The sequence below is a fragment of the Haliotis rufescens genome, unplaced genomic scaffold, assembly GCF_023055435.1.
Source record: "Haliotis rufescens isolate VD_foot unplaced genomic scaffold, xgHalRufe1.0.p SCAF_12, whole genome shotgun sequence".
Classification (NCBI taxonomy): domain Eukaryota; kingdom Metazoa; phylum Mollusca; class Gastropoda; order Lepetellida; family Haliotidae; genus Haliotis; species Haliotis rufescens.
The window spans coordinates 2,762,426-2,785,000 of record NW_025963802.1 but is presented as its reverse complement, the minus strand read 5'-3'; the positions used below and the strand labels follow the sequence as shown (position 1 = coordinate 2,785,000).

The following is a 22,575-nucleotide window of genomic DNA, read 5'->3' as shown; positions in this document are numbered from 1 at the left end:
AGGTCACTGTAGGGAGTTTATACATCTCCCTCTGGACCCCAGGAAGTGTCAGGGTGTAACATGTAGGGAGGGAGAGCTCACTGTAGGGAGTTTATACATCTCCCTCTGAACCCCAGGAAGTGTCAGGGTGTAACATGTAGGGAGGGAGAGGTCACTGTAGGGAGTTTATACATCTCCCTCTGAACCCCAGGAAGTGTCAGGGTGTCACATGTAGGGAGGGAGAGCTCACTGTAGGGAGTTTATACATCTCCCTCTGGACCCCAGGAAGTGTCAGGCTGTAACATGTAGGGAGGGAGAGCTCACTATAGGGAGTTTATACATCTCAGGGTTTCAGATGGCCCTCGGTCACCGGTCATAGACCGATAAACTTTCTATTTGACCGATGGTTTGTTTAAGTTGTCGGACTTTTGACCGACAGAAATGCTAAGCAAGGCATCACACGTGTCATAATTTCATGATTAAATAGTAAATAGTAAGGATTATTCCACTTAGGGTATCAATTTGGAGCCAACGATTTTAATGCTCTCATAAGGTATGGTGCCAATCGAGACTCAGTTGTCCTTGTGTCTGGGGGATGGGGGGTGAAGTTGATGGCAGTATTGCTCCCAGACCCGGCAGGTAACTGGGTGTGCGGAAGCTATGCCCGACTTTTTAAAAGTACTGATTTAACTTCGAAATTTTACTGCATCCGGCATCTTTGTTTAAGTGACTTATTGACTTTTGCCACTGACTTATTACATTTCTTGGGTCCAAGTCATTGACCTGTATACAGCTTTTTGTGTCAAAATCACTGCATCTCCCCTGAACCCCAGGAAGTGTCAGGGTGTAACATGTAGGGTGGGAGAGGTCACTGTAGGGAGTTTATACATCTCCCTCCGGACCCCAGGAAGTGTCAGGGTGTAACATGTAGGGAGGGAGAGGTCACTGTATGGAGTTTATGCATCTCCCTCTGGACCCCAGGAAGTGTCAGGGTGTAACATGTAGGGAGGGAGAGGTCACTGTAAGGAGTTTATACATCTCCCTCTGAACCCCAGGAAGTGTCAGGGTGTAACATGTAGGGAGGGAGAGGTCACTGTAGGGAGTTTATACATCTCCCTCCGGACCCCAGGAAGTGTCAGGGTGTCACATGTAGGGAGGGAGAGCTCACTGTAGGGAGTTTATACATCTCCCTCCGGACCCCAGGAAGTGTCAGGGTGTCACATGTAGGGAGGGAGAGGTCACTGTAGGGAGTTTATACATCTCCCTCCGGACCCCAGGAAGTGTCAGGGTGTAACATGTAGGGAGGGAGAGCTCACTGTAGGGAGTTTATACATCTCCCTCCGGACCCCAGGAAGTGTCAGGGTGTCACATGTAGGGAGGGAGAGGTCACTGTAGGGAGTTTATACATCTCCCTCCGGACCCCAGGAAGTGTCAGGGTGTCACATGTAGGGAGGGAGAGGTCACTGTAGGGAGTTTATACATCTCCCTCCGGACCCCAGGAAGTGTCAGGGTGTCACATGTAGGGAGGGAGAGGTCACTGTATGGAGTTTATGCATCTCCCTCTGGACCCCAGGAAGTGTCAGGGTGTAACATGTAGGGAGGGAGAGCTCACTGTAGGGAGTTTATGCATCTCCCTCTGAACCCCAGGAAGTGTCAGGGCGTAACATGTAGGGAGGGAGAGGTCACTGTATGGAGTTTATGCATCTCCCTCTGGACCCAAGGAAGTGTCAGGGTGTAACATGTAGGGAGGGAGAGCTCACTGTATGGAGTTTATACATCTCCCCTGGACCCCAGGAAGTGTCAGGGAGTTAAAACACATCTTTCAGGACCCACAGAGCCGTCAGAGTGTAGCTAATGACCATCTCCAGACAAGGAGGCTAGGACTGTAACTATCAAGGCAACAAGTTAATGTAAATGAAACTGGTATTGATCTGTGAGGATAAATATGATATCTCCATGAGCTGGTGGCCTCTGATCACCCCCACTGGCCAGCACACCAACACAGCACCAAGCCACACCACAGCATCAGATTGACCACTTTTTCTTAAAATGTCTCCCTTGTGGGAGCACCAGTAGAGCCTCTATAAAGAAAATTAGATTGCCTCAATTCCAATAAAATGAAGCAAAGACTTTTGATCTGGGGAGAGGGAACAACTAGACAGAAACCCTCTTACACTCACTATCAGTTTAACGCCAAAGTTTGCAGCAAGAGCTTTCTTTTTTTATGAAGGAAAGCTATAAAATTCCAAAAAGCCCATCAGAGAGAAGCTGAGTTGTGATGATCAATGGAAAGCAAACCTGGCACAGCTTCATTCACTGCATTTATAATCATTTCTCATGATATCAGTGGGTTTGATGCTTGTGATAAATGCCAGTCTGCCCTTGAATCAAACATGACAGCGCTGGGGGGTGGGGTCTACTCTGGATCCCCATCACTGATAAACAGATGATTTGCTGTTTGTTCTTTCACCAAAAGGCATGTTCCTGGGAAGGATTATTGATATTATTGGACAGTATTAATCCCATCAGTAACTTAAATGATAAAGAAATGGAACAGCTGAGAGACCTACATTCATGTTTACAGAACTTGTCTGAGAGAGTCAAATCATTGTTCATTATTAGGAGAGTAACGACATATCGAACAATCGCATTTGTTTGCCCTACGATAGTACTATATCGATGTGGCAGGTATGAATTACCACGTATACAGGTTGTTGTCATTTCAGTTATAGTTGTGACTCTAACAGTATCATCTTTAAACGTTAGTCTATAGTTATAGGCTTGTTCATTGGCTTGTTTTAAAATACTAAACGCTACTTGCACGTCAGCCATTGCACTTCACAACAAACAGATCACGTCAACGATCGCATCTCAAAGCACTTAGGACTTAACAACAAATCTAAAGGTAAGTATAATGTTTTAAGGGTTGTATATAATTTGTTAAGTACTGATTAATAATGGTATTGACGTAAGTGAGAGAGTGAGTATGATTTTACGCCGCTTTTAGCAATATTCAAGCAATATCATGGCGGGGGACACCAGAAATGGCCTTCACACATTGTAACCATGTTGGGAATCGAACCCAAATCTTAAAATTCGGCGTGACAAGCAAACGCTTTAACAACTAGGCTACCCGACCGCCCCGGTATCTACGTAAATTAATTATCTAGTGTGTACTTGAATGTATAATCGTGTAACTGTGTATATTTTGTGCAATTGCGTTTATACATAAGTTTAATACTGTTCAGCATTATGTACATAATGCATATGCTTTATGAATTAATGGACGAATGATAGAGGTATGACCTGACATTTCATGGACATTATCGTCATGAAGTTCATTAGCAATGAATACAATACCAGATTCAATTTTATTTGTTTATATGTGCGCAGTTAGAATATTCTGAACTTGGTTTGTTTATTTCTACAGCAGTGCCATTTTCCTCCAGAGGGAGTGGAATAATCTACACCCCAGTGTCACCCACAGGGTCTGAAACTAATTATTGTGTTATAAATATTGCAAATGTGTTAGATACATAGTTTCTCTGTCTTTAGTATTCAATTTGTTTATCGTTCATCGCATCGTGTACGTTAGTATGAAGTATTTGCCTTGTGTTTGTCTTATCAAGAAGTTATCGTTCTTGGATGGTTGCCACAATTAAAATGTGTTGATGACAATGTCATTATTTCTGTATAGTATTATTTATTGTGTATGTTTTCTAAGGAACTATATTAGAATTACTCCTTTTATAACTGAAATGGTTTGTGATATTAATTTGTTGTATTTATTGATAAATGTGTATATGCTAATTCTGAACTAGTGTTTATTCCCTATACATGTGTGTCAGGGTGTCTATCTGTCAATAGACAAAGAAATAAGGTCTCGTAACCTGGGTCTGGTCTTCCTGTACACCTACACAATCCTGGTTACATCCACAGGAATGTTTAAATGAAAGTAATGATACATCGAACTATCACAATTGTTTGCCCTACGATAGTACTGTATCAATAGGACTTTATCGTCGCTAGTATGTATAACATGTATGTATAGTATGTGTGGTGGGTAAGTAAGGATTATGACATCATCAGATTAGAGTTACATTCCTTTGATAGAAAAGTGACAGGGAGGAAAATTGTCGTCTGTGAGATTGTCAGTATTATACTATATTCATTACATTGATCGATATAATTATTAAGCCTTAAAGTTGGTTTAATTATATCGCAATACTATTGAAATAGTTGACAATTTACTCAAAATTAAATACGTATCCAAGGTTCCACACAACCGAAAAATAAACATGGCATACATTTACGGATTGGCAGGAAGAAGGAATAACACAAAACAAATGCAAGAAACAATGGGTCATGAAATATATGTCCACTTATCAAATTAAATTTGTAAACATTTGTAAGAGTGAGTGAGTGAGTTGGGTTTAACGCCGCTTTTAAAAGTATTCCAGTTATATCACTGCGTGTCAGCTTCATGCGGGAGGAAAGCCCTAAGTGATGCAGGTTTCAGAAGTTTACCACTTCAGGGAAACCCATGAGCACGGGTATGGTGCTGACAAACCTAGAAACATAATCAGGGCGAACCGGGATTCGAACCCACAATCATGTTTCCGGCGTACCCAAGGGACGCAACTCTGCACAGGGAATCACGGCCCCCATGCCCCCCAAACATTTGTAAGAATTACTTTGAGGCAACTGTAACTTGGACATATCAGATACAACACATCCAAGGTTAAATACTGAGGAATAAAAGAGGAATAACTGTTTCATTGGCATTTCAGAAGTTGGTGAGTAAGAAAACATACAAGCACACTCCTGCTTGATAACGGTGTAAGAATCTACATCGCAACGTTGCAATAAACCATAAGTTTTTATCCAAAAAGTATGTTTTCCTAAAAGAGGAATACCAAGCTTTTACAATCTCATTAAAATCAGATCCGAGTTCCCACTACCGCTAAACAAGGATCCGAAGACATCCCATTTAGGGTCACGTCAGAACGACCTTTCATCCGACCAATCAGTGCATCACTTACCAGATTATGAAAGTGACTGTCAGAATATGATTTCTAATCATGCAATCTCGAAAACTTTAACATGGGGTATTCCCAACGATAGTTATGGGTATAATGACTGAATCCTCATATTCTAGACCATCTATTAGTCATTCCAGAATGTTGTTTTGTTCAGGTTTCTAATTTGTAATCAAGAATTTGTCAAAATATGTTTCGAAACATAATCGCCAATTTGAAATTTGTGCCGTAAAGCACGAGAAAGCTGGTTTATGATTGGTCATTCCATTGGTCGGTCAAAGTTCGCGCAAGATCGGTCTGATGTGACCCGTAATGGGATGTCCTCAGATCTTTGTTTAGCGGTAGCAAGAACTAAGGTCTGATATTAATGAGATTGAAGCTTTTACTTCGTGACAACCATAACTGACAGATCAAAGTGTGACATAAGTGTTTGTTGAGAGCTTGTTATGTATGTCATTGTTTCTGCCCATGTTCAGTGAACTTGACATGACAATCAACTCCAATATGTCAAGATTTTTTTTGTCTCTGTATCAATGTGAGCAAGGGCACTTGTCACATGAATTTCAAGCTTGCATTAGAATCCTAGTTTACAGTATCATAGCACAATGCTGATGACTCAAGAGTAAAGAAATTGTTTGAACTCCACTTGAACATTAATCACTCTAAAACTCTCAGGTATTTAAGTCTCTTGCCCTTAACCACCAGTCTCAATACCATCAAGGTGCAAGGTGTCACCTCGATCCTTAGATTTCATGATAACAACATAAAGAGATAAGGTTGCCTTTTAGCTCAGCAATTTCGGCTGAACCGCCTCCTCTATGAGAGTGAGTAAGTTACTTAAGTAAACTACAGTTATGATGAACTCAAAGGGACTACTAGTTTTAGTTTGTTATAACCGTACTTTGTTATAAGCATATATACAGAAAAGGGTCGGGACCAAAAAACAGTACATTATATCCATCAGTTCATTATAAGCATGTTCGTTATAAAAGTAGTATAGTGTATATCTACTAGGAGTAACTCATTTTTAGTATTGATAAGATTTAATGTTTGGCGCACAACTAAGATATTTTGTTGTAATCGCTCCAGCTTGATAAATGTGTAAGAATCTACATAGAAACGTCTCTAAGTGCAATAAACAAGCAGTTGTTATTGATAAAGTTGTTCGTTTCCTTATTTAGCCAGACATTAAGTTAACAGAATGGAAGTGAATACATTATGATCAAACTTTCTTTTCTGTGGCACAAAGACTTCACATCAAAGTGGAAGTAACAAAATCTGCTCCAAGTAATGATGTTACAGAATTACTGCAGTTCTGACTTAAGTAATCCGGTTGCTTCAGGAGTTACACACAAAAACAAACTAAAAGCTTGCTACACACAAAGAAAAATAATATATCGCAAACAGCACTAATGACCACTTCAGAAATAAATACAATAAGTTTGCAAATGCATTCTCATTATTTCTGACAATGAAAGGAAATTTTGATGAATTGTAAGATGTCTTTAAAGAGAGACACCAGGTCAGAGCTGACTACTGCAGGATAAAGCATGTCTGGATCAGTTTGCACATCTGCCTGCCTTGGCCTGTGCAGCTCAACCCATTTTCCACAGTACAGTTGGCTCCATAAGCAGACTAATTTCCTAATTACACTCCGGAGAGACAATGACAGGATGGCGGCAGGAAGTATTTGTCTGCCAAATGCTAACATTAATCCTGCTATCGGGTAATCAAACATCAGCACGCATTCCATCACAACAACCAGCCATCCAACATGCCTACATTCACTAAACCCCCATACATTTAATTTTGTCTAACAAAGGTCCGACGCGCCGTGCTTTTATTCTGATTTTCAAAGACAAAGGCTTTGAAATTTCATCTGAAGTCTTCCCTTAGGTAATAAATGATCCCATTCTTGGTGTTTAATGAGAAAAGGGAACAAATAAAGGCTGATCGCTGCCAATCTGTATTGATCCTCCACACAATTATTTAATATAGAGGAAGTGCCTAGCAGTAACTGTAGTAGCGGAGTGATGAAGTCTTGTTATAGATAGGACATATGTGGATTGTAATGCAGTAAGCAACAAGGGATGGTGGGGAACATCATCGCCCCATCATAAAGACTAACCATCATCGCCAGCTTCTCATTGGCTGCGGGGGAGCAATATCACCAAATTGAAGGTAATGACAAATACTAAAGATCAAACCCATTTTCACTTGATCGATGGAGTATGGGAGAGAACCGAGAGAAGAGTTCACACAGAAACAGACGCCGACTGCGGTGTGTTCACGTACAAACCCGCAGGACATTTGCTGATATTTCTCACTTCAATGTACACTGAATGATTCCCAATTGATGCAACTTCCAGAATGTGCCCAATTGCTCCTCCCTTTCATCTGTACCATTAGATGAACTGCAACTGTAGCTGAAATAGTTTTTAATGTGGAACCTTTAGCCACGTTAATACCTTCATCTACCAGCTATAGAGAGTAAGAGATGAGTTTTTGTCAGTGTCGTGGATGTTCTGCCATGCATGGGTATTGATCCGATCCGTCACTTGGGGTGATACAACTTGAAAGGGACATCAGTCGGAGAGGTGACCTCAGGCTGCTGGTGACCCCTCACTCCTGGCAATCAGAACTGCTCAGAGCGCTTCACTGCATGGCTGGCAATAGGCAAGGCGGGAAATCTGGTGTCAGCTAACGACAAACAGAGGACGTCTGCCAACCTTTACTCACTTGACTGAGGCTGTCATTCACACAACGGGAAACAGACACCTTTGATCGCAATTAATGACTTCATATTGTGTGATTGAGTTCATTTTCCACCACTGTGACACGTGGGTAACCCACGCCTGTGGAACTGTGGCCTAGCAACAGATTACAGCTCATGTGATGTAACAACTCTTGTGATATCCAAGCAGCTCAAAGTGTCATGGACTAAAACATCAGGCAGAATCTGGAAGGCAGTTTCCTTGAGAAGAACTCTTCAAAACTAAACATTTCCTCAATGGAAGAGACAAAAGAAAGGCACGTTCGACATTTTTGACACATAAACCTGTAGAGGCCCATTAAAGGATGGTACTTGCTGAAGAACTCTAATCGGCACTTCAACATTCTGGCAAGTTCTTAATTGGACAAAGTGAGGATAGTAATTGCCACAACCTGGAAAGCTAGGTCTGAGTCATATTCTGACTGTGACAAGTGGACCTAATCTGACCTCCTCTGTTGCCCTGCACACTGCGATCTGGGGAATTAAGACCGGTATTGATTGTCTGACCACTGTCCAACATGATCTGAGACAGTGCTGAAACTCAGAATTGAGAGGCATTTTTCTTGCCTTCAAACTGTCTGAATCTGATGCTATGACAGCTTTATAAATTGTGGAGAAAGCCCCCTTACAGGTAAGAATTATATGTGACACAAAGCTTTCTGGAAAATATCAAACCCTCAATTACACCAAACTTATCTAATTGTGGCCCTGCTTGTAAACACCACTGTCTCATCAATTATTCAGTCATATGTCATTAACCTAACTGGCACTGATTATCCGAGCACATGTGATATGGTGATGTGATCAGTGCCAGGTCTTCACAAGATGTCCACGATGCCAATGTTCTTGACGACAGGACATATTTAGAAACTTGAACATGTAGAATTACCATCTTTAAAGCTGTAGCTCAAATATTTGCGATCCACTCATTAAAGCCAGATGCAAAGCCAGATAATATATTATTTTGAACCATGAGCATAATAATTTTGGGGAAAAACACCTTGTAACACTTGGAACAATGTCAATTTTGTGGCAGACAATTTCCTATTTTCAACATCCGGAAGCAATAGTATTGTTTTCACAAATTTTCTGGGACAATTTATTTTTTTCCATAAAATCACGGGGCACCCCACCCCAACACAACCAACCCCATTTCAAATAGTCGGTCCCTAAGACTTTAAGTAATCTAAACAGAATATCCTTTAGAATATGTACAAACCTCATATTTACTATTTTGTTTAACTTGTAGACAGTTGTCTTACAAAGTGATAATTTTTATAAACTTTTCAACAACATACCAAAAGTACTAAAACATACAAAAAACATGTTCATCTTTAAAAAAGACATTAGTTGCAGGTTGAAGCTGTTTCAGTTATTGATTGCCTCTAAGAATACACGGAAAAAAGACCACCATACCTCCATTAATCAGTGATGATTTAGCTCCCTTTATCCAATTACCATAGGCGTACACATGCTATGCCTCTTTCCCTCTCAACTTGTCATCTGACAGACAGAGTCTACATTGTTAGTGCTGAACAAGCATTGCTCACAGCTGTTTCGTAATGGAGGAATCACAGGACACAACACATGCCCTCAGTCTATTAGATTAAGTATTCCAGACTGTAACCTTTTCCATGCATTGCAATGACATGGAACTGTGTCGTCTCACTTAAATTTCACATGGCTTGAATTGTGAACTACCATGGCACGAGAGTATCTTCAAAAGCACTCTGACATTCTTCAACACTGAGTGAGTGAGTTGTGATAACGCCGCTTTTAACAGTATTCCAGTCGTATCACGGCATGTCAGCTTAATGCGGGAGGAAAGCCTGAAGTGATGCAGGTCTCAGACGTTTACCACTTTGGTGAAACCCAAAAGCACAGGTATGGTGCTTACAAACCTAGAAACATAATCGGGGCGAACCAGGATTCAAATCCTCAATCATAGGTTTCTGGCGTGCCCAAGGGATGCAACTCTGCACAACGAATCGTGGCGCCTTAGACGACTGGGACACCCGTGCCCCCCTCCAACATTGACAGCAATATCAGATCTATGGAAGGCAAGGCCAACACAGACACTTGCCAGAACTTCAAGTGACATCATTCAATACTTTTAATACCATATATAACATATACCATATCTAGGCATGCATTTTTCAATTCATTCAAAATAAAAGAAATTTGTAGAGCTCAAAATTATATATTTTATTTACGATGAAGTTAAGGGATAAATTGCTAATACTGTTTAAATTGCATTATGTGAAAAAAAATTAACCATAATATTGACATATGTACATGTATTTAATTGGGAGAAGTCCTTGTCCCTGTCATGAGAGGCTGCCTCTGTGACATATTATGTAAAAAATTAATCTCATTTGTATAATTTCTATTTTTCTAATCCATCCAAGATAGAGCGGTGTGGCAAATGAGAACAAAGTTATACTCATTGTATTTGAATATGATTGTGATTTTTGGCACCTGTCAGTCAAAATGAACTGTAATATGTACAGTGTCAACCAATTCACATCCCATGTCTTAAGATGAAGTATGTCCAATGGTATAGTCCTATCTAATCAGTGTTGGAAGTTAAGCATGAAAGTCAAGAGGTCCCTGTCATTACTCTAATGTTAGATTCAGGGGTCCTTAAACTAAATCAGGACAGCCGAAAGTCTAAATCAGGATCTCGGTCCCTCCTAATTTCTGCCACAGCTAATAATTTAAGATGTCTAACGAGATCGGTCTGTGATTGAAGACTTTCGCCTTTGGCATCAACTTTAAGATGTCAGTTGTATAATTTTTGGTATCACTGTGCTACTAGAACTGTCATGTATAAGAAAGCCTCTCACAACATATATTAATGCAGTATTGCAACATTTTGAAAGATGCAGCTTAAAATCATAGACTAAACTTCAAATAGGAAAAAACAGTGTCATATACATCAAAAAATGAAATAAAGCCCATTTTATGACAACTGCATACTGGACAAGCTTTCTTTAAACTACGACATCCCTGGATTGTAACCTAGCTTGTTTCTGGATGTCCTAACCCTGTATGATGCCATCAATGGAATAGCACTACACATTACAATATGTATGTTTGTTCATTAGCTTGAAGGAGGGGTGAGGGGAAATGGGGTTCAACGTCGCGTTCAAGAGTTGTTGACAGTTAACCTGAAAACACTGTAATGTCAAAACATTTTTCCCATTTCATGTAATTGTGTTGTTCAAACACCTAAAGTCATCAGGCTACAGAGACAATGATGTGCACAGAAATGAGACCACCTCAGGTCATGTATGTGGATGGAGAATGCAAAGATGGGTGTCAATGTTACTGATGAGCCTTCTACATCTCTGAATAACAATTCATATAAGCACACAGGAAGTGGCAACCTGAGTGATATGGCATTTGGACCCAAATGACAAAAAGAAATACCTTCTTCTTACTGAAATACTTAATTATAGTGTCAAGTGGATATCCCCACCCACTGAAGGTTAAAACTTGAAAAATGTGGACCACCATTGTAAAATATAGTGCTACGGCACTGTAGCTCACCTGGATATGAACAGTTTGATATATCAACAAAGACTGGGACTTTATGTCAGTGTTGATAGTTAAATATTCAAACATATGTTGAATCTCACAACAAACTAAACAAATACCAAAGTTTGTACAAAAATGGCCAAGTAATGGCAATAAATAGCTTTTTCAATATGGCTGCCATGGCGGGAAATCGGATTCAAACCTCTTGAGCTCATTAAGCTTTCATCAATTCTGGGAAAAATCATGTGAAGGTTGACCTTTATTGGTCCATTGGATTCTGAGGAGATAATGTCTACATTGCAAGGGAATGCATTCTGAAAGAATTTTGAAGCATGGTCAATTAAAGATCAAAATGCAAAATATTGTGAAAAACAGAACATGTGTATTGAGTCCAATTACTAACTACACCTGTACCAAATCTCAAAACATTTTGAAAGAAAAGGTTGAGTGATGGCCACAGAAAGATTCACCTTTCAGTACGGTGTGTTTGAACCTCAAGGTTAGATCAAGGCCACAATTTACGATATAAAAACATCGCAAAATGGAACATATCATTACATGTTGAGCCCAATAACTAGCAACATATGTACCAAATTTCATGATGTTTTGTAAATAAATAACCATGTCATGGCCATCAATGGGCTTTTCAATATGGCAGCCATAATTGAAAAACAGATTCCAACCTCTTGAACAAATTGGGGCATCATTGTTGGTGGGAACCAGTATGTGATATCTCAGCTTCACTGGTTCAGTGGTTTCCGATAAGACTAACTTCAGTCAGGTGAGCTAAAAGCCGTGGATCTGCCTCTGTACAGGTAAATGATATTCATACAATTCAAGTGAATTAACTTTCATAGGCCATTTAAAGTTTTTGCAAGCATCCAACTAACTTTGTTAAAAATAATACAATCTATGTTTATGTTTTTGTGAATGTAAATGAATAATTAATGAAGGCCATTCTGCGAAGTAGATCAAATTGAGAGCTGCTTGTGAGTTGCCATAGAAACATGACCTGAGAAGGCGAGGGTTATTACTAAAGGGGTCCTCTGGCATTCACTAGATGGCTAGATGGCTAGATGCACTGCTTGGGAGACAGTCCCAATCACATTAATCACTTGACCATCAGATCAAATATTCAAGCATGCACATGGCCCAGATCACAAGTCATGTATCCATGGTACTATGGAAGCTTGCATCAGGTGAACAGAGGTAGGACATTGTTTCTGTTATGTTTCTGTCTTGTTTTATACATTTTCTTGATCAATTTGACAAGATGCATGAGGTCAATTTAAAAAAACAAACAGTCTTGTATAAATTATTGCCTTATTTTGAATCTGAATTTTGAAACTATTGATAACAAGAACACATTTTACTTTCACTGTATCAAATGCTCTTGGATAACAGATATACCATTTTCTTATTCACAATTAAAAGCTCCAACATGCAAATTCCAAATTGCATCTTTTTGAATTGTTTTGTTACTGTATCTAAGTTCTCATCCTCATTACTGAAAACGCAACCAGGACCAACATAGGTTATTGTAACGTCATGTCTGCAGAGACCCTGTGAAGATCCGGGTTAGAAGTGGTCTTCAGCAACCCATGCTTGCTGACTTGGTTAATGCATGTAATTGAATCCCAATAGCGTAGATCGATGCTCATGATGTCAACCAGTGGAATGTCTAGTCCAGGCTCAATTATTTACCTACCGCTGTCATATAGCTGGAACATTGCTGAGTGCAGCATTAAACAACAAATGACCAAACAAACAGGGCTCCAGAAAAGTTTCTCAGCCAGTGAATATTTGCTCACATGTCATCATTCACATTAAGTGTTTCACGGTTTTCTCCAAGTATTGAATATATTTTTACTCCCTTGGGTCCAGTCTATTAGGTATTTTTGAATCAATTAGAAGACATTCTAAAAATAATTCTGCTTAAATGCTGTTTCAGTTATATCATTAAATCGATAAATGTCCTGTTGGCTTAAAAACAATAAAAGAATGGTTCTCAGGCAATGGTTTTTGAAAATATAGTGTGGGCGGGTGGTGTTCAAACTAGTGAGTGTGTGAGTATGGTTTTACGCCGCTTTTAGCAATATTCCAGCAATATCACGGCGGGGGACACCAGAAATGGGCTTCACACAATGTACCCATTTCGGCAATCGAACCTGGGTCTTCGGCGTGACGAGTGAGCGCTTTAACCATGAGGTTATCCGACAGCCCCTTGTTCAAACTAGTATGTAACCAAATAAACAGTTGTGTAACGGAATAAATGTTATACAATTAACCTGTGAAAGTGCCTCCCTACATAAATGTATTCCTTGATGAGTAAAATACTGGAATACAGTATTTGACTACCAACGGACCTGGAATATTTAAGGATTTTTTGGTGTTTTTTAAAAAAAATGGAAATAAAAACGAAATGTGCGGTGAAGTTTATGATGATGTTGGCGGTGCCTGAGAGCCAAGACTATTATTTTTGTTAGCCTAATATTAAAGTGAGACGTAGCCCTTTCGTACATTATTTACTGCAGTCATGTTTATGTGTAGGTGATGCCTGTAATTGATCAGTACCAGTGAATAAAGATCTGTAAAGATAATCAGGTATGCAGTTTAAATAGGATACATTGGGTTATTATGAAAACAGTGTTGTCATGTGATTGTTTTTTATATTTTTCTTGCAATTTTGTACTTAAGCAACTGAAAATGATTGGGTTCTCATAATATTTTTCTGTCTGGAGCCCTGTAACATTGAAAGTGCCAAGTACAACGCAGTCAGTATATAATCAAGTCTGGGCCAGCCACACATTGTAGGCATCCAATCAGAATCTTAGTTGGCTCTTTAACTGACAAGATCATGCCAACCACTCAAAAGCCCTAAGATGAAACAGACAGACAGATATATGATCCTCGATTCTGTCCAACGCCAATAATCCGACTTATACACTGAGTTTCTCACTATTCTTGTTGATTGTTATTAGCAATCTCTTTCAAATCAGATCTTAATGGTTGCTACTGCTACACAAAGACGTTTCAGATCATGTCAGAACGACCTTCCATCTGACCAATCAGAGCATCGCTTACAAAGCCATAAAAGTGAATGCCCAAAGGTGTTTTCTGAACGGGCAACCTAAAAAAGATTATCACAAGGTATTCCAAATCAAATCATAATCTATCTCTCACTTCAATGGGATAAACATTTGAAATGGAAGAGACTTTCCATAGCCCTTTGGAAGTACTACCATACAGTCTTGGCCCTCTATTTGACTTTTCATAATTTTCTTTTGTTCAGTTTTCAAATTATAAACTGAGAACACTGTCACAGAAGTGACCATTTTGAATTAGTGCGGTAAAGCTCGATAAGGCTGGTTTCTGATAGGCTAATGTTGACTTCCTGTTAGTAATTTCAACGGTCGGTCAAAGGTTGCGAAAGGTCAGTCTCATGTGACCTGTAGTGGGATGTCCTCAGGTCTTTGTATTACAGTAGAACTAAGATCTGATTACAATGACAATGATAATGAGATAACCAAGCATTTATAGCAATGTCATTATTTTCTCAGTGCTTGGCCATTTCAACTGGATGCCGCAAATTGACTCTTATGTGCATACATATATGCATATTCAAATATTTTATTATAAGAACATACACTTTTCAAAGTTGATTCATAAACCATCGACAATGAATCAGGACGTAACATCAAAATTTAGAAATCCTTATCTTCTTTCTGTTTCATCCCTGACTTAGTTTAGACCAATCACTTCTCATTTATTTGGTGTACAGGACAAGTTGTTTTATTTTTGCCTAAACACTATGGTAATATGCCTTTTTGATTTTCTATGTCCCTGCATACAAGAGCCAACTTCTCTGTGTTATGTGTACAGTTGGGCTAACACTGAGGTGATTGTGGCTTTAATAGCATCAAGAACTGGCTATACACATTCTAAACTTCATTATTTACATATGCATCAAATAATACAAGATTCAACATCAACTACAAACGCTATATAGCTAAAACAACAAATATCTACACATATAAAAATAATTTAAACTGTCCATAATTTTACCAATTAAATGACAGATGAATAAAATCAACACAAACTTCAATTATTATACCGCTGTAACATCTGACCACTTCATCCAAACTACTGATATGTCTCAGCCATGCTGACGCTGAAAGCTTTCATCCGCATCTCAAGTGCATTCCATTATTAACTTATGTTGAACTGCACTCGATGCCACACAGTAATCTCTACAAATAACAGACAAGATGCAACAGCAGCAAACACCTCCTCACTCCGTTATGATAATAGGTGTCACATATAAAACTGATCAATATTCTTGAAAGTCTTTCAACTTTACAATCAATATAAACACTCCATAACCCATTAGTATATGATCAATATCACCCCATTACGTAGTTTACCCGTCACAAGTTATAATAAATTTATACAACACATTTATTGACTAGGGAATATGTAGTAAAAATGATGGAATGACAATAAATCGTTACACCAATTCCAACACAGGACACCAGTTCCTGCACCAGCACCTTCAGACACAGTGTATATTTATAGCAAGCAATCCAACCCAAACTGAAAGGACATCTGAACATTCTTGCAACACCAAAGGGCGACCATGGTCATTTCAAGTGGCTATTTGCCATCTGATTGGTGGTTATCTGCACATCATCTTGTAATGAGATCTTCCCCTGAATTAGCTGCCATTAGTCCGACGACTTTCGTTCTTTATCACCTTCAAAATGTTTCTTCCAACATCAGATGAAGAAATTGCTGTGTAATTCTGATTGGTTGGCCCTGACAGATTCATTGAATCCTTTGAGATGTAGTAAGATTGGTGCTTCCCAAAAGATAACAGTATTATCAATGGTTCCCTGTCTCGGGAGCATCTACATGCCGGTGCAGCTTACCAAGTGACAAAGTCTCACAACAACGGGCTTACTGCAAGCCATCTGATAGCGGAAATACAATTACATCATATTAAAGGATAAAGGGTCTTCCCAATACAATTATGTAACTTCAAGGGATCTGATCAGACCATTGATGAAAAAGGAGAATCCTCTTGTAATCTGTCTGTCAATAGTTGTTGCGGCCCAGCCAGACACAGCGGAGAATGAGGTCACCCACTCATACGAATATCTCCCAGTGTTACCACATATTCAATTATCACATTCAGACCAAAAAACCAGTAACACGCAAAATACACATTTTGAAACTGTACCTAACGTGTCACTTCATGTGATATCTGCTACTTTTTCAATGACACAATTCTTAATTTGAGGTATGACCAAAATGATAAGGATGCCATCAAATATTGCGATTTTGATGTGTCGATAAATTTTTAATGTCAAATTTGTACCAAATTCAAATTTATGAATATCAAAACTAAATTAATAATTCACAACCACAGACATGTTTACATTTGTTGACATTACCATGGCTGAGATGGACAGAAAGAAGGCAGGAAAATTCAATTATGATATTTAATAGATCCACCTCGTTCATATTTAGCACTAGGTTGATTACTTGTAGTTCGAAATAAGAAATTTTAATCTATGCATACAAAATAACTAATTTTGTTAGTAATTGATATATTGAAATTTTGTGATACTTTTTAGTCAATATATTGAGACTAAACATTCCAACTAATGACACTCCCAAATGTAATTGCCTTAATAACGTACCGGGGATTCAACCTCAGTAAGTCAGAAGGCACTAAGAGGGCATCACCGAGATGAAGTGTAGGATCAGGGGCAAAGTTGATTGTAGATTGGGAAACTAGTGGCTGCACTGTCAACCTCCACAATGGTTTACGCAAATACTGATATTAATCCATGAATACATGCATTGAAGTTCAGTATAAGCATAAAATAATGTTACAAAAGCAACAAGTTGATAATTATGCAGAAGCTAACATGTTTACAAAAATAATGTAATCATGATATTAAAACTAAAACTTGAAATACTACTTTTGTTATACAACATTGAAACAATTTGTGATGGATTATGTGCACATCGGTGTGCTCGTGTTTGCATCAATATTGCATCAACAGCGATAGAAACTAACAGTTTTAGTCCACTAGTCCTTATAATGATAACATATAGCAAACCCCTTAAAAAGGTCAAACTTCTACTAGTCCTTATGATACCTTAACTATTAAGCAGTTTGGCAAGGACTACAGGACTAGTGCCAATTTCTAACACTGATCAAGGTTATGTTTCAGAGTTGTGATACAACTTTTATTCCTCCAAAAATAGAACTTTGTTCCTAATTAATTATTCTTAGCAATATTTATTCTTAGAAAGCAGTTCTTGATTGTTCTTACTCAAACATACCAGTCTAATTTCAAATTGAATACAGTACCAGTTTAATTTCAAAGTAGAATACTGTACCAGTCTTTTTTCAAAGTAGAATACTGTTCCAGTCTATTTTCAATGTCGAATACTGTACAAGTCTATTTTCAAAGTAGAATACGGTACCAACTACTTTCAAAGTAGAATACGGTTCCAGTCTATTTTCAAGGTAGAATACGGTACCAACTACTTTCAAAGTAGAATATGGTACCAGTCTGTTTTCAAGTAGAATACAGTACCAACTATTTTCAAGGTAGAATACGGTACCAGTCAATTTTCAAATTCAAAGATGAACAAGCGGGAGAAATTACACAACATTATATAAGACATTGCTAGCTAGCTGAGAGTGGTATGATGTTGTGTGCTGTATCTTCTGTCTCATGGGATTGCAGTATATCAGAACCCCGAAGAATTTTTTCACTGGTGAAAAGCCATTTGCTCCAAGTTAGGAAAACCCATTCTTCCCCTAACATGACAGCCCCAGCCATTAAAATGAGGAGTAGAGTACACACTGCAGGAGGAAGGGACCTGTTTGACAACTTGCCCGTGACAGAATGAAAGTTATTGGAATGGTAGAAAAACACTTGCAATCATCACATTTATCATCCGCAATCCACAGATCATTTTGCCCTTGCCAAATGTTTCTCAACCCGACAGTTTAGATTTTGATGAAATAGGTTTTGTAACAATCGATATAGACAGAGTTTATAAAGCATCACCACTGGGACTCAAGAGACCACTTTTTGAAACAATGTTTTCAAATAATATTGTCCGTGCATGTCATTCTCAATCCTACAATCAGTCAACACAGACATTAGGAATAGTTTTAGCCTGGTTTTCAAAACGTGTTCTTGTCAACATGATGATATTTCTATCTAAAAAGGGACATGTTTTTGTAGCATGCTTCACTCTCTGCTCCGCATTGTTGAATCATGGGTCAAGATGAGAAACCAAACTGAAAATCACAGCAGATCAAAGTTGGGCTCAGTCATATGTGACTTGACACATAACCATGGCTAAAATATTCGTAAAAAGTTTGAAAGCCCATAAAAGTTTGAACAGCTCCCGAGGATTTACTCTTCTCATTGCAAATATGTTAACGTTTTTGCCCCTGTTAACCTAATCTATTGACACTTTCCAAAGTTCGATCAAAATGTAAATGTGGCTGTAGTTGGTGGAAATAAAAACAAGAGTAAAAGCACTCAGGCTAGGAATTCCCCATCACCATTAGATAACTATCAGGTGATTGACTTGTCCCCATGTAAATTATCCATTTCTTCTGCCATGATTAATTCATGAACCGATAACACTATCATTAGCACCACCAAAGCAGAAAACTAGCAAATCGCCACAGTGAAAGCAGAAGCAGTGCTCCTTGTACCTGATTTAAGCTTATATCTTCATGCTTGTGTGAAGCAAGTGAAATCGGGGGCATAACTCTGTGCCAAATTGGATTCATTTCTCTTAATTTTCTTTGCAGTATACACCGACGATGCTGGGAATCTATTAGCCCTACAGGTTTTCCTGAACTGATGCTGAACAAGACACACATTGACACAATTGGACTCACACATGTGACAACTTAAGGAGAGCTACATCCAAATCAGATTCCCTGAAAATCAATATTCTTCAGAAAAATTCCCGTTGTATGATTGCCATTGGGAAAGATAGAGACCACTGCTTCCATTCTTCCTTCAGGAACTCAGTGAGTAACACAGAGGAAAGTTTACAACGGGACAAGGGTGTCGTGCTACACAGGGAGTTTGATGTGTTGTCCTATCAGTGTAGCCTGCCTACCTACTTGTGTGTGACAGATCCGGGACGGACACATTTGTAACACTGCCACCACGGAAGTACTAACATTGAGATATTGACTTTTATCAGGATCGGATTCTATAACTACTTATTCAGGTCAGTTCTCATTAAAACTGATCATTCTCACCAATAACATTTCCTAACTCTAGAATTTAATTATTGACATACAATTGGAATATATACTTGTATTCATCTGTTGGAAGGTTTGAAGTGATCATCTGTTAAAAGATTTGAAGTAACTTTATGCTGAACCAGTGATTATATCAAACACAGATCACCACAATATTTCAAATTGTCATATGTGAAAAAAGAAGCGGCTATATGACAATGAAGATGCCCTATTTCGTGTTGTACCCGAAGAATGATTTTCCGTTCCTGATCCCACCTCTGAAGCACTGCCTGACCACCCATGCATTGTGTACAAATGGCCTCCAGCCAGCTAACACCACCCTGTACTGGATGGAGATCAGTGACTATTTCTGCTTCCTGGCACTGCCTGTCATCATCTCCTTCGCCTTCGTCACCGAGATCATCAGCATCATCGTCTTGTCCAAGCAGATTAGGATGTCCCTAGACACGTACCTGCTGGGCCTGTCTATAGCAACAATACTCCTTATCTGTTGCACAGTGGTGTTAGTGCTTCAACACTACATAGGTTACCATCCCGTGCTTACCTACATCCAGGGCTATGCCATAAGCTGCCGGGACTGGTTTTGGTACACTACTATATGGCTTATTGTGATGATGAGCTTTGAGCGGGCACTCACCGTGTCCGCAACCCGCTCTAGCACCCTGTGTACTTCTGCTCAAGCAGGTGTTGTGGTTGTGATGGTGTTTTGTGTAGGTCTTGTAAGCGCCTTACCAAGATTCTGGGAATACGCAGCTACAGGTGTTTTTGATTCCTCACGTAATGTCACAGTTCTCATTTCAGAAAAGACGGAGTCAACAACCACGCCAGAGTACAACACAATGTATTTCTGGTATGTTAAAACTATAACGCTATTTCTCCCTTATTTCATGATGCTTTCAATCTCCATAACCCTCAGTTGTAGGACCAGACGTTCCACCATGACACGGCGCTACATGTCTGTCAAACACTCCAGCGGACTAACTCTAAACCGTAAGATTAAGGAGGAAATAGCCTTGTCGAAACTTTTAATTCTGATAATCAGTGTGTATGTGATATTCACCACACCATTCTGTCTGCTGGACCTGCTAGCGTATGCCCTGCCGGGCTGGATTAGTTCGGACAGTCGTATGTTTGCGAGTCTGTACAACCTGTTCAGTGTCAGCTTCTTTCTCCACTATGCCCTCCATCTTATCCTTTACTTCTGTTACAATAAACAGTTCCGTCTGACGCTCCTGGCCCTATGCTGCTGCTGTTGTTGATGATGCAGCAGCATGGGTCAGACTGTCAAGCCATGAACAGACCATCCCATACACCTCACTACCATCACACAAGGAATTGCTGTAAGGCAAAACTTCTCACTGTCCAGACCTTCTGGATTACACAAGATAAAAAAAATAGAAGTACTTCCTTTTCACATATGCCTGTGTAATAGCTACATGGTTAAATTGTTAGATGTTTATGTTAAGAACTGGCAAGGAAGAGATACAAAGTGAATTGAAAATTGAAAATTTGACATTAAAAATCAAAGTACTTTTTTACATTTTTCATCAACCAAGAAATACAAAGTGCAATCTGTTCATATATTCATTGCCATCGATAATTTCAATTGTTGTACTTTGTGCGTGAGAGAGCTTTGCGAGCCTAGCTAGCAGTGTATGAATGAGGCTGATACACGAAACAAAGCAAATGTTTTGATAGTGTAATGGTTTAGATTTGTGTAGTCTAGAAATTTACATTAATGCTTTTAAACTGTTTTGTTACATCAGCCCTTATCACAAGCAATGGCTACAAATGCTGACACATACTCCAAAATGTTTTTGATATATATTTTTTAAATTCTTCATGCCTTTTGTTTTAGACAATCATATTTTTTCCAAAGGTTGTTACGACAAGGTTCACTTCATGTCTGTATTATGTACAATAAACATTGGAAACTATATACAAGTTGTGGCTACTAACTCTCAATTTTAGTTCTCTTTTGAGGGAATCTTGAGTTCACTAAACATGATTCAATTAAACCAAACATTTGGGAAGGTCGTACCAAAGATTGATGATTGATGTTCTGCAGTATTACCTTCAGTGTTGGAAAATTGAACCGACTACCAGTCCAAGATTAGTTACATTTGAACAGGATTGGTAAAATGTTTTCTAAAATCTACCTTTCCAGTAGCTGTCAAATATTGTCTGACTGGCTGGCTTTAAATTCAGACAAGTTTCCAATACTCCTAATTCGACCTAACAAGGCCAGGAGTCATCAACATTGACATTAATCAACATATGTGGGTGTTGCCACTATGCTGACACATATCATGTCAGTTGCCTCTAAAATCTGGGATGTGCTTACACTAATACAAAACACACAGCAGTTTCTATTTACAAATTACAAAGCTGAGATAAAATTAGTCATAAAATAACTGTACTGAGACAGAGGCCGAGAGAGGCACACCCACACCAATACGACCTCAGACACACAGATACACACAGACACACACACAGAAAAAACTCAGACACACACACACATGGACACAGACAGACACAGTTACACACAGAAACAGACCCCAATACGAACTCAGACAAACAGATACACACAGACACACACCACACACACACACACACACACACACACAGAAAAAACTCAGACACACACACACATGGACACAGACAGACACAGTTACATACAGAGACAGACATGACACAGAGACCCTGACACATACACACACACAGACACAGATGGACACACAGAGACAAAGACACATATAATGGTGAGGTAAGGTGAACTGGGGTTTAAGATTATTGCACTTAAATAGCGACATGCGTGTTGCTGCTTGTACTAGTCCGGACTGATGCCGATTTATAGTGCTAGCACACTGAGATACCATGCCGCAGTTTAACATGAATACCCCACTCAGACACAGTATACTGACTCA

General features: G+C 39.1%; 2 protein-coding genes across 3 annotated transcripts in view; one reads left to right on the top strand and one right to left on the bottom strand.

Moving 5' to 3' along the window:
• LOC124138103 (dynein axonemal assembly factor 9-like) overlaps window positions 1-22,575 on the bottom strand; it is a 201,741-nt gene that overhangs the window by 59,506 nt on the left and 119,660 nt on the right. The window lies entirely within an intron of this gene.
• Window positions 7,274-21,585, top strand: LOC124138104 (ultraviolet-sensitive opsin-like). The gene is made up of 2 exons (XM_046504640.2): window positions 7,274-8,422; window positions 19,184-21,585. The coding sequence occupies exon 2, from the start codon at window positions 19,840-19,842 to the stop codon at window positions 20,905-20,907; it is 1,068 nt and encodes a 355-aa protein (XP_046360596.1). The 5' UTR covers window positions 7,274-8,422; window positions 19,184-19,839; the 3' UTR covers window positions 20,908-21,585.